At 44.0% G+C, this 13,460-nt stretch overlaps 1 protein-coding gene across 7 annotated transcripts in view; it reads left to right on the forward strand.

Moving 5' to 3' along the window:
- The first annotated feature begins 1,808 nt into the window (after nucleotides 1-1,808).
- Nucleotides 1,809-13,460, forward strand: part of CACNB2 (calcium voltage-gated channel auxiliary subunit beta 2) — a 340,356-nt gene continuing 328,704 nt past the window's right edge. For 3 of the 7 annotated variants that reach the window (XM_084782571.1, XM_084782572.1, XM_084782565.1), the window contains exons 1-2: nucleotides 2,496-2,606; nucleotides 12,596-12,688. In XM_084782571.1, the coding sequence (XP_084638697.1) occupies nucleotides 2,571-2,606; nucleotides 12,596-12,688 (129 nt within the window). In that variant the 5' untranslated portion in view covers nucleotides 2,496-2,570. Of the gene's footprint in view, nucleotides 2,222-2,495; nucleotides 2,607-12,595; nucleotides 12,689-13,460 lie in introns of those variants that run through there. The other 4 variants (XM_084782570.1, XM_084782573.1, XM_084782575.1 and 1 more) reach the window with 3 other exon arrangements.

Here is a 13,460-nt window from a genome sequence, read left to right on the forward strand (position 1 = left end):
TCAAAACTGGAGGTGTTTTACTATTTGTTTGCTGGGATTACAGATGTGTGCCAACACACCTGACAAACCCATAGCTTAATAAAACTACTTTCACATTCACCATTCATTATTCAACAATCACACTGATTAGCTTTTAAATATGCACAATGCTGGAAGCTCCAAAGGGCCAAAAGACCTGATCTGTGTTGGCTGTGGTCATTTGGAGGCGTAAATAGGCTCTTGATTTATACTTCCTTAATTACACATCAAAAGAACTTGGAGCGCAGTTACTGGATTGTGAGTGTACCCCATGGAACAAGTGTGGTTTCCACATTACACAGCTTCCAGTGTAGTAGATGAAGTGCCCTCCCCGACACTGAAGAAAATTCAGTTTGGTTAAAGAAACAGGGTCAGAAGAGTGAAAACATCCTGCCAGTAGACCATAGATTGATGGTAGACTTTAACTGCAAAGAAATACACACACACACACACACACACACACACACACACACACACGGCACAGACGGGCATAAACATAAAAGCGTTGCTGGCTGTCATAAATGAACTTAAACAAACAAATCCCTAACCTGCCAGGGTGCTGGCCAGGCTTCTGACCATGGCAGAATCTCACACCCTAAACCCACAAGCTCTCCGCTCCCAGATTTGCTTCTTTTTGAATGGGGTCTACTTAACATTGGTACTATGTGATTAAAATAGCATTTAGACTGACGATTAGGAAATCCAAGGGCACTTTGTATGTGCTTAAATCTTTAAACATACCCAGATCTGTTCCCTACCCCCTTTTTTTTCTTGTGTCTGGTTTAATCTAGAATATGGAAGACATCTGCTTAATTAAAACAGCTCAGTTTAATCCTTAAGAAGAGCAAGTATTTCATCATCACAGTCACACACAGGGTAAAAAGTTTACCTTAGCAAAAGCTCTGCCTGTGTATTTCAGCCTAAACCACTATTATACTGTGTTGCTACACAGTTATTGCTGCCTAGAAAATTTGTGTGTAGATTACCAGCACAGAAAGGGTTGTCAAACTATGGCACCTTACAAAGCAAAAAGTATATTAAGAGGAATACAAGAATAGAATCTCCATCATCATCTCCTCCTCCTCTTCCTCCTCCTCCTCCTTTTAGTTTCTGTTTATAACTGAAAATTTACACAATATATTCTGATCATGGTTCCCCTCCTCCATCTCCTCCCTACCTCCTCACTCATCCAGTTATGAGTAAACATTCTGGCTTTAGCCGCTTAGCAAGCATATCAGGGTCTTTAAAAACGTCATTTTTTTTTTTTTTTTTAAATTTGGCTCAAGAGTCACACTAAGACTTCTCAACCATGTAGGGAGAAAATACAGTCCGGTAACAAAGATGTTCTACTAGCAAAGACAACAAAAACAAAACAGATCCTCACAAACCAAAAAGCTAGGGCACAGGTGTAGAGGATTTGAGCCAATTGTCAGGGCAGGCTCCTGTGGGAGGAAACCTTAATTCATCAATGGCTCTTGCTCAAGGCTGCTCAAGTGCTTTCAATGATGGTTTTTGCAGAGGTTCGGGGTCTGTCTGCAGCCTTTTCCGAATTGGAGATTTTTCAGTTTAGGGACCAACCCTGTAGGTCTTTTCTCTCCCTTGAACCCCTGAAAGAGGAGTTGAGCTGAGCTGCTGGGCCAGTTACCTCCCCAGGGAGCCACAGCTGGCTTTGGTGGCTTCGAAAACTTTCCAGCCCGAGTGCCACGGAGACGGGCGGCAGCTGAGACGGAGCCCACGCGGCCCGCGCCTCCCGCGAAGAACTTTTCGGAGTGGCGGCGGCTTGTCACTCTCGCTTTCCGACGCGCCTCCCCCTGGCTCGTGCTCCGGGAGCGCCCTCCCTCCTGGCGGGGACCTTCCCTGGAGCCTGCCCGCCCCGCAGTCCCTGTCTCGGCCGCTTGCCGGCCCCAAGGCTCCAAAGAGCGGGCGTCCCTCTCCCTGGCCATCCAGCCGCGTGCCCGCGCCACCGCCTCCAGGCTTTGCAACATGCTCCAGCAACGTCCCGCGCACTGAGAGTCGACGATCGTGGGGCGAAAAGGAGCGGGGGACCCGGGACGTGGAGGAGGGGACCCACCGCCTTGGAGTCGACTTTTCGCCGATGGTCCAAAGCGACTCGTCCAAGTCGCCTCCCATAGCGGCGGTGGCGCAGGAGAGCCAGATGGAGCTGCTGGAGAGCGCGACTCCCGCGGGGGCGCTCGGAGCACAGGTAGCCTCAGCGCCGCGCCTTCTTCTGGCTTTGTGAGCCTTGGGGGCGCCGACCTCCGTCCCTCTCGTCGCCTCCTCTCCCGGATCGCAGACCTGGCCTCCCCTTCCTGCTTGGGTCTCCTTTGCCACCTCCCCGCCTCCCAGGCGCCCCCCACCCCCATCCCAGGGCTGCCCAGGACCCTGCCCCTGCGCGCCGTCCCCCCAGCTTTGCTCCGGCTTCCATTTTTTTCTCTGCTTTCTGAAAAGCCACTGGGAAGGGGCGAGGACGACCTGCCGCTCCGCCCCGGCTTCTCTCGGGCCGCGCAGCTCGGCCGTCCGCGCCCCTGCCCGAGAAAAGCACATGGAGAGCTATGGACCAGGCGAGCGGACTGGACCGGCTTATGATCGTGAGTCTGGGCGGGCGGGAAAGGGCTCCGCATCCCTCAGCGTTGTTTTCCCCTGCTGCCTCTGGTGGTCTCCGCTGGGAGCTGGGCGAAGAGGTGGGGTGCTATACGGGGGTCGAAGTGGGCGTGGAACCCACTGCCTTGTCCCTGAGAGAAGCCTCTCCCCTCCTCGGCACCTGGGGCGCTGTATTACCCAGTCAGTTCAGCTGTCCCCTTGTCTGGGTTTGCCTGGACCCCTTGTTCCTTTGCTTGTTTTAAGAAGAGAACAGAGAGTTGAGGATGAAAAAGTTTTTGTTTCTGTTTACCCCGAAGTGGCAAGTCATTCTAGCTGCTCCCGGGTTCCCCTCTCCGATGAGTATTAGCGGTTTCTGGAAAAATTCTCTTCCGCTGCCCAGTGTGAAACAGGAGATGTCGGTTGTAGGCGTTGGTTGTGATAAGGTGGCTTTTACATAAGGCTTTGGCAGGTACAGTCAGGCATTTCAGACACCCCCAGATCTGGTTGGGAAGGAGTTCCTCAACTTTTATTGAGGTAAAGCCTTCAAATCTGATACTTGTGCTTGGAGTGTGCTGGAAAAAGAGGTTAGGGTGAGTCCAGGAGAATGTTTCTCCTTTGCTTAATGGCTTTGGCCTGCCTATTTCAAGCCCACGTTTGCCAGGTTGTAAACTTTCATGTCTGTATACATAAATAATACACAACATAAAATACACTGGGACGAGTGCTTACTGTGTAGTAGTGGAGTGGGAGTGGGGCATTCTGAGAAAGGGCACATATGGGTTGCTGCTGCTCTGGTAGATGGTATTTCTGTACTGTAACAAAAGTAACCCCATGCAGTATAATTCAAGCTCTCTTGAACCCCCCCACCCCGTGTGTGTGTGTGTGTGTGTGTGTGTGTGTGTGTGTGTGTGTTTGCAATGCTGCTGCTCAGTGGCATGTGTACTCATGTGTGTACAGGCTGAAAGATTGCCTGTGCCTCGTCAGAGGGTATACTGCAGAAGGCTAGTGACTTCTCTCTTTCAGCCATGCAGATCTCAGGGACTGACCTCAGGTCCTTGGGGGTTCCTGGCTAGTAATGTCACCTGCTGAGCCATCTCCCTGACTGTTTATTGAACTTTCTTTGACCACTGGAAACTGCACATTCCAACTTAGAATGCACAGTTCACATTGATTAGAAGTAGGGGAGGAGTATGTTAATATGGACTTACAAATCAGAAGTTCATTTCTTTTGTGGTGGTAAAATGGGTAGGCTTCAGTCTGCCTGGGCTGTTTGGTGCACAGGCCTAGTGGGGACCTGTAATTAGCTGGAACACTCTCTGCCAGATTCCGCCAGAGGCCCTGAATTTGAACCCATAGGGCTCACGTTTGCTTTAGGCTCCTGATCTTATCATGATACTTGCTTGCCAGCTGAGACGAGGGCAAACGGTGTTCTCCTAGCCCTCAGCTGTGCAGGGATGAAGGGGCTTGAGTATTGAGAGAGGAAGGGAATTGAGATGACTCTTCTCTTTGAACTTTTGTTTTTAGATTTTTTTTTTCAGAAAAATTTTTATTCTTGTGCTAAAAATAGAATTTTTTTTTTTTTTGGAATCTTGGCAATCAAAGTTAGGGCTGATATACAAAAAGAAAAAAATGACCATATTCACATAAGAATAGTAATTTACCTAATTATTTCTTATTAAATGCAAGACAGCAAATGCCCAGTGTACAACTGCATTTGGGAATTAATCTAACGTGGAGAGATACAATTTTCTCCCTTCAAAGAATTTATATCTCTGAAGTTGCATGAATGGCAAACAGTACCTTTGTGTGGGGGGGGGCCTATCTGAGAATGCAATGAGTTAAAAAGAGTGAAGGTCACAGGTCTTGAGTTACCTGCAATGACAGGGGAGGTGGCATTTGGAAAGACATTTGGAGGGTAAGCTAGATTTCTAACAGAAACTTTGGAAGACATACTGGGAGCCACACGTGAAGCCATCATAGGAATTCTTCTCTGTAGGATGCAGTTGTAACCTGTAGTAGGGTGAAGAGCAGAGAATGGGTTAACTTGGGTTAGGTCTGGAATCAGGTTGGCAAGGCAACTTGAGGCCACAAACTGGAGACTTTGACTAACAGAGATCTGTGGAAAGGGTTCAGAAAAGAAGACACATGACAGTTCCCAGAACAGATCCACTGAGGATGTTTGGGGAGCCGACGCAGAGCTGCAAGAAGGGACGGTTTGTAGATACACACCACTTTGGGCAAAGGGCTAAGATGTCTAAACTCAAAGGGGATGAAAAGATCGTGGCTGTGTCAGGTCTACGCGTTGGGTGTTTCAAAGACCAAGCCAGAGGAATGAGCATATGACTGCACTGACACTGGATTGAGAGGAAAGGGAGAATGGAGTTTATAAATAAACATATGCCAACCAAGGTTTAGATGTCCGTCCTCTCCTGCCTTTTGGGGCTCCTAAAAATGAAAGCAGTTCTGCTTCAATTGTGTTTATCTTCCACGCATTACATGAGGTCACAGTTGCATTGCTTGCGTTTTATCTGGTAAGGTCTGGCATCATTGGGCTCCTGGGTACCTTGGCCAAGACCATAATCTTTTAGTCTTTGTTTGGGCAGAATACACAGGCTGTAAATTCTATCTGAGTAAGAAGGCTACCTTGGGTGTATCTTCCCCTCGCCCTTTCCTATTTCTACTTCTTTTTCTTCCCTTTTTGTTTTGTTTTGTTTTGTTTTGTTTTTGTTTTTTGTTGTTTTGGTTTGGTTTTTTTTTTTTTTTTTTTTTTTTTTTGGTGGTGGGGAGAACAAAGGATCTTATTCCTTTTGTTGAAGGTACTAAATAATAGTAATTCTCCCCAAAATGTACAACAAGTAGGACTTCCGTTACCAAATAAACTTTCTCAGTCATCATTGGCTTCAAGAATCAGGCGCTTCTTTTATTTTTAATCCTCAGGATTACAATTTTCATATGAGCAAAGTGAAAGATATCAATTCACTAACTCTTCCATTTATTTATATGTTGCCTTAGAAGGCAGGATGCCCTCATCCCCTTGAGCCCTGCTCCCAAGTGTACCATCAGGAATGAAGTGGATGCATTTGTTATGTATAAGGTGGTGCCAGTGCAAATTTTCCAAGTTCTGATTTTAGCACACTGCATTGGTTTTTAGGTAACCGCTGGATGGTATGAGAACATATCTGAAGCCAGAAAGTTTTTCCTAGGGCTCTCCAAAGCTCCAAAGGTGATGGTCTTACTAGGTTAGGTGCTAGCTCCCTCTGGCCAATGGTCACTCGAAATGTGGCTAGCCCAACCTGAGGTGTGTTGTGCATATGAAACACATACTATATTTTAAAAACTCACTATGAAAACAATAAACAGGACACGTCTCCATTAATATTTTCTAAACTGAATACATATTGAAAGGATAGTATTTTGGGCTTGATGAATCCAATACAATGAATCCATTGTTGTAGCTAACTTCCCTTGTTACTGAGGCTACTACAGAAGGTGTGCCACATAGGTAATGCATTTTCTTGTGGGACAGCATAACTCTAAAAATTGTAGTTGGCCCTTCTTTCAGGAACGAGAAAGCTCCTGGGAAGGCTGGGTGGGTGGACTGGAAGGAAGCAGGTGAAAAGGACTGGAGATGGGACAGTGACAGAGGAGGAAATGGACTGGAAACAGAACAGGCGCTCGACAAATTAGGCCTCAAAGAGCCGAGCTGGTAGCCAGCATCTCCAGTCACACCTGCCAATGAAGGATGGTAAGCAGAGGGCCTGTTTGTGTTGCTCCTAGCAACAGATCCCATCTGGTTCTGCCCCAGCCAGTTCCCCAGCTGCCTTTCAGCACAGCATAGAAACAGTCTGGTCATGGCAACACCCTGACCTGCTATATAGCAAGGGGCTTTATCAGAAAAGAGTGGCAGCCTGCCTTCCATTGCTCTTGAACCAAGGTAGCCGTGCTTCCCAGAAGCACACGTAGGCCTTTGCTGAGGGGTGTAAGTCTAGTCTCCAAACGCAGTGGCCAGGTTCCTGTGCTGTTGGTGAATGGTATTAGTGTCAGAGGTTTCTTTGGAGAAATTGAAAAGCGTGCTGATCAGAAGTTCTGAGTGTGGTTTTTTTGGGTTTTGGTTTTGGTTTTTGTTTTTTAATTCCAAATATAATACTAGAGTAGTGATGTGAGGTTTACTTATTCTGCTAGTTTGAGCCCTTCCTCCTCTGTTCTCCCCTCCTCCCTGACAACCCCCTCCCTCCAGTTTGTGGAGCTGGGGATGGGCCCTAGAGTCTCATGCACTCTAGGAAAGCACTCATTTACAGATCTACACCCTTAGCTTTGCTTCCTGTTATGCAATTTACCCACTGCTGCCTTTGACTCTACTGAAATATGTGCTACGTAGTTTTGACCTTTCTAGTAAAGTTTAGCTAAGTGTGTTAACCCTATGGTGGGGTGGGCTGCGGGGAGTCCTCTTCAATTTTGTGGCTCTCAGACATGTCTGTGTTCTACTAACCATGTATGGCAAGCACTGCACATTATTTTTTTACAACTATGGAGTCACGGTTATTTAAAGCAATTGAGCCCCTCTCAGAAATCTTTCCAAGACTGGCATTGTGAAGAAGAGGAGGAGGAGGAAGAGGAGGAGGAGGAGGAGGAGGAGGAGGAGGAGGAGGAGGAGGAGGAGGAAGAAGAAGAAGAAGAAGAAGAAGAAGAAGAAGAAGAAGAAGAAGAAGAAGAAGAAGAAGAAGAAGCGACATCCTGTTTCTGGCCCTTTCTGGCTCTCACTGGGTTGAACTTCCCTTGCAGGACAAACCTTCCACCCTTGCTCCACCTGCCAGACCTCATCCCAAAGAGCTGTGTTGGGATGGCCTACCCGATTCTGTCTGCTTTTGTGAGAGCTGATCCATTTGAAAAGCAACTGTATTTCCCTTTTCCTAAGGAGGTGGTCTCACCTAAAGGAGCTGCTTCTCACCTAGTAAAGGGCCTGACTACTTTTAAATGTTTGTAAACAAGAGAGCTTAATGGATTCCTCCTCATGGGTCATTTTGGTCTTGTTGACATTGTCCCAAAGATAAGGAAAGTCTGCAAATCAAAGGGATGAATGTCAGCAATTACTAATTGAGGGGAAGCGAACTAATTTTAGGCATCAGCATTTTGCCCATGGAGAGCATCAAGCACACACATGTTTTTTAAAGCTGTCCCTAGGGACTGCCATGACAACTTTGTTTGCCCTGCAGAAATCTCCATAATTAACTACTGCTCTCCCCCTCACTCATTCAAAAGTGAGGCATTCATTAACTACCTCTGCAAACATATGCATTTATCTGCCGATTTCATAACAAGTCTGCTTTTGAAAGTTAAGCAGCGTCACAGATTATTCACACAAAGCTGATTTTCAGATCATGATGTATCTTGAACATCTCTCATGTTTTTGTGCGTTTCCTAATTTCATTCCAATTTTAATTATGTGCCTCTCCCTTACTAAAACGATATGACTTGTTTTATGTAGCCACCGTTGACATCATTCGGAGCAGAAACAAGTGACTGTTCAGGGTGTTCCAAGGGGGTGTAAGGGCAGCATGTGTTCACGTGGGTAGCCTTTTGCACACCTGCCAAACTCTTTCCTTTTCTTCTTCTTCCTCCTTTTAACCCAAGCTGCTCTAATGCTCAACCATCTCAAATATTAGGTGTTAGCTGCTAATTTGCATTGAGAGATCATAGTTTATACAGCTAGCAAGTCCTAAAGCATAGAATTAAGGAAATGATGTTTTTTCTCCAAATATAGTTAACTATTGTTTAATTATTACATGCCCTCCTTTTCCCCTCATTTAAGCTCTCATTTTTCAGAGTATAGAGTAATTTTTAAAAGCTAACTGTTTCAAAAAAATGGGCTTAATTTTAAATATGCATTGGATTACAGGAAAGTATTTTTACTTTTGGGTAGATTTCACCCTTATTGCTTGGTCCCACTCTACCTTCTCCTGGATGAGCCCTATTCCATAATACCACCCCCCCCCAAAGTCTCCATCTTATGTTCATGCCTTTGTGTGTGTGCATGACTCACTGAGTTTAATTAGGATTGACTGAATGAGCTTGGGCAGTTTATCAGTGGCTACAACACTGGAGAAAATGACACCCTTCCTCGAGCCACCATTAGAAATCAATACTCCGTCAGGGAGGGCTGGGGCATTGCGGGTATTTCCAGTTACAAGATGAAATGCTTGTGAGCCTAGTCTTGTGCAGGTTTTGGGCAGGGAATCGCATCTGTAATGCATTCAGGAATGCTTCACTGGGCTATGCACTGAAGACACTTTTCTCCCGAACCCCTGGATCTTAGATTTTAAAAAAAAATGCTTTTAATTCAGTGGTGTTCTTTGGGTGGAGGTGGTACAGTTGTCCCTCTTAGGTCTAAACATATTCCATTTAACAAAACAGCAGTAGTAGGTTCTCCTCTGGGGGCTATGAGCTCCCCAGACACAGGTTCCTGGAAAGATTTATAGTATAATTCCTGTGGAGCGGGCCTTCAGACAGTGAAAAAAAAAAATACAGCTGTGCTGAAAGGAGTAAAATACCAGGATGGAGGTATAGGCAAACATATTGTGTTTATTTGGGATCTAATAAATATGGCATGTCCTGAATAGCAACCACCTATAACAGTTTAAAAATTTAAATATTCAATGCTCTTAGTCAGTCCTTAAAGATATGTGTGACTGAGGGAGAATGTAAAACCTACTAGTGGAGCCTGGGGAGATGTCTCCGTGAACAGAGCACTTGCCATGCGAGTCTGAGGCTCTGAGTTCAAATCACAAGAACCTGTGTAAAACAGGGTACAGTGACACACAGCTGTAGTCCCAGCACTCTGAGAAGGGAGGCAGGGGCAGGAGAATTCACAGAAGCCAGGGCCAGCTAGCTTGGTATCCACTGCTGCATACCACAAGAGACACTGTCCCAAACGACAGAGAAGTTTAGGACTCATACCTGTGCTCCTGTCTAATGTCTATACAAATAGAGGCAAACACACACATGCACACACACACACACACACACACAGACAGAGACAGAGAGACAGAGAGACAGAGACTACATCGTTCATATACAAAGATTAAAAAAGAATAACAATTTGCATATAATTCAATAAGACTCATTTTTAGCATTAAACAGTTGAAACATGAAAATTTTAATGCCACATAGCTTCTGTTGAAATATATATATATATTCATATTTGTGAACAATATTATCAGGAGACTGGAAAAGATTAATCTGGACTTTTGAATGTGTCTGTCTATCACATGTTTATCTGTCTGTCTTTTTTTATTAATTTATTCATATTACACCTCAATTGTTAGCCCATCCCTTGTATCCACCCATTCCTCCCTCCCTCCTGCTTCCCCCTCTACTCCCCTCCCCTATGTCTGTGACTGAGGGGGACCTCCTCCCCCTGTACATGCTCCTAGGGTATCAAGTCTCTTCTTGGTGACCTATTATCCTTCCTCTGAGTGCCACCAGGCCTCCTCATCCAAGGGACATGGTCCAATATGGGGCACCATAGTTTGTGTGAAAGTCAGATCTCCTTCTCCACTTAACGGTGGAGAATGTCCTGTCCATTGGCTAGACTGGGTAGGGGTTCGAAGTTTACTGCCTATATTTTCCTTGGCTGGTGCCATAGTTTGAGGAGGAGCCCAGGGCCCAGACCCGCCTATAGTTTTCCAGGACCCTCTGGATCCTTCTATTTCCTCATTCTCCCAGGCTTCTCACACCTAAAGTCTCAATAGGATGTCCTCCCCTCTGACCCACTTTCCTAGTAGGTAAAGTTTTTCATGGGGGCGTACCCCTTGGACTAGTGTCTCTATATAAGTGAGTATATACCATTTGACTCTTTTTGCTTCTGGGTGAACTCACTCATTATGGTAATTTCTAGTTCAATCCATTTGTCCACAAATTTAGGGAATTCCTTGTTTTTAATAGCTGGGTAGTATTCCATAGTGTAAATATACCACAGTTTCTTTATCCATTCTTCTACTGAGGGACACGCAGGCTGTTTCCATGTTCTGGCTATTATGAATAAGGCAGCTATGAACATGGTTGAGCATATGTCCCTGTCTTTTCTTTTCTTTTTAAGAGCCACAACCTCGTTTGGGGCTGACTCTCTTCAGCACTTGTCCTCTATCCTCACAGGGCTGATTGTGCAATTGTGAATAGGCAGGAAAAATCTTAACACACCCAAGCAACTGAGGAGCAAGTATAGCTGTCATTTAAAAGGATGAAACAAATAATAATACAATTGTTGTTTTCTAGCCGTTTCCAACTGTTACCAAAAGGGATAAGAAAAACAACAATAAGATTGTATTTTGCCTTTGTTCTCACAAATAACAGATTCTTCATGAAGATAAATAACGTGATTTGCACAGACTGCTCCCAAGTGCCCTAAAGAAACATGTTAGTTTTTATAAAAATCCATCAAAGTAGCAAGTAATTTTCTATATGGAATAATTTTTTTTAATGCAGTGATTTTCATACTTCATTTTAGCCTTCTTTGTCCTGATAAGATGTTTTTTTCCAAACCATTAGATAATAATTGGAAAAGGGAGAACGTTGTTAAAAGAATGTTGTTTTTCAACAGTCTAGCAATAATGTTTATATAAGCAAGAGGAATATGCTGTGAAGTGAGGGGAGCCTCGCATGTCACACAGAAGCTCAGCTCAGTGCCTCTTCTCCTCGTACGAAGTTGCAAGTTAATCAGACGCCATGGAAACACATTCACATTACATAAAGCTCCTAGATACTTGGAGAAGAACAAACATATTTAAGAATTTTTCTTTAATATTGCACCACACTCTCACTGATGGCAAATCCATTTAACTGACTCGGATCACAAATGCTCACAGCAGATTCCAGGCAGCAGAAGTGCTGTTTATATTATGCTCTACAAGGTGTTTTTAGTGTTATGGAAACCTTATGAATAATCAAACATAACCAAGTACCATTTTCAAAACCTGAATATGGTGATTTTAAAAAGGCAGGTTTTATAACTTTTGATCACTTAATGAAGTCTCTATAAACTCAATAATAACTGATATCATATGTTTTAGCCCAGCCTGTCTCTTCTACTTTCCAGCCCTTATGTGGCTTTCACTTTTTATATAGTATTTAAACATTTGCCATGGGCCAATTCTATAAATAAAGTGCTCCCCCTCTCTCTCCCCCCCTCTCTCTATGTGTTCTGAAAATCTTCATTTCTCTTAATAATTAAAAACAAACCTGTGAAATATTATTTTGCTTATAAACACATTTGAAGATAACAATGGTGCTTAAAACAAAGAATCTTATCAAAGTATGCTAGAGAAGATTCCCATATATATGTATATGTATACATACATACATACATACATATGTACATATATATATAGATACACACATGTGAACTGTTTTCACATACACATTAGATGGCAGAATAAACTTTATTTGCCTCAAAGTTATAAGAATGATACTTGCATTTTAATGTCTAATGCTTGCAGTGACCCTCTTTCTCTATGCTTAGAATTCATATCAGATCAGGCATAGCTTATTGCCAGAGCTCTGAATGTGAACTGGAAAGTTGAAAATAGAATAGAAAAAGCAAGTTTCTTGGTAAATGTTTGTGCTCACCTCAGTTCTGTTATTGAAAGAAACCCTGTTTGGTTCTCCTGTTCTTACCATTAATTTCTTGTTTGTAAATGCCTTTCTAAAAGGCATTTTTATCTCTTAGTGAGTTTTCCTCTCGGCTCCTAGCCTATCTCAGGGAATATACATTAACTCAGCCCTACCAGTTACTAAGCACCTTGTCTAGGCTTTGCCTCCCCGACTATGTACTTATGGATCTAAGAGAAGTTTTAATGGTCCCTCAATATCAATTTTTCAATAATGCCCATATAACAGCACATTTACTACCAGTTTGGGCTGACATTTTCTTGAATAGGGCTAGATTCCTGTGGAAGGTTATGATTATCATATTTTTATCTCTCCCTCTCTTTCTCTTTCATAGTCATATGGAAAAGGAGCCAGGAGGAAAAACAGGTTTAAAGGCTCGGATGGAAGCACTTCGTCAGATACTACCTCAAACAGCTTTGTCCGGCAGGTAAGAGAGCACTCGAGCCATGGTGTGGAGAAGTATGTTTAGAATGAAATTCTTTTTTTTTTTTTAAATCTAAGTGGTTTTAAATTCTCTCGCTGAAGATTTATGCAGTATTTTTACTTGCAATCGAAGTGAAACACGTGCAGTTTAATGTCTTAATGAAAATATTTATGCTTCAAGTGCGACACTGAATAATAATTGCATCCTTGCCTGGCAAGTTGGGGAGAATTCAGCTGCAGAACTCATGATGGGGTATTTCTTCTCACAGAAAGACAGAAATGATGAGTTTAGGATTTTGGCGATCTTCAGGGTCAGGGCACCCACACCCCCAACTATGACCTGCCAATGTGGTTATTTCTCTTCTTCTTCTTTTTGTTTCTTTGGCTTTGGATTAAGGAAAAGAAACCTGTCTTTGGTATTGTGTGGTTCTCCTTTCTAAGGTTAAATAGATTGCATGATGGCTTTGGGGTGTAACTTAGCTGCTGTTTTTAGAGATTGGAGGAAGTCTTCATGGCGATGAGCCGAGGGGTAGTCCTGTCTGGCCAAAAGCAACAGGCTGCCTAACATAAACACTCACGTGTTGCAACAGAAAGCACTTCAAGTCCCAGAGGAGGCGCACAGTAGATAGCCCTCCGAAGGATACAGTTATGAGTCGGTGTTAATACCTCATGAGGTGGAGGTAAGCCGATCAAAGCCTCATGAGGTGTGTGGGTGAGCGTGCATCTTCATCCAGCACTTCTCCGTGAAGCCGGGGATCGAGCTGGGTATAATAGAG

The sequence above is a fragment of the Acomys minous genome, assembly GCF_964271855.1.
Source record: "Acomys minous genome assembly, chromosome: 5".
NCBI lineage: Eukaryota > Metazoa > Chordata > Mammalia > Rodentia > Muridae > Acomys > Acomys minous.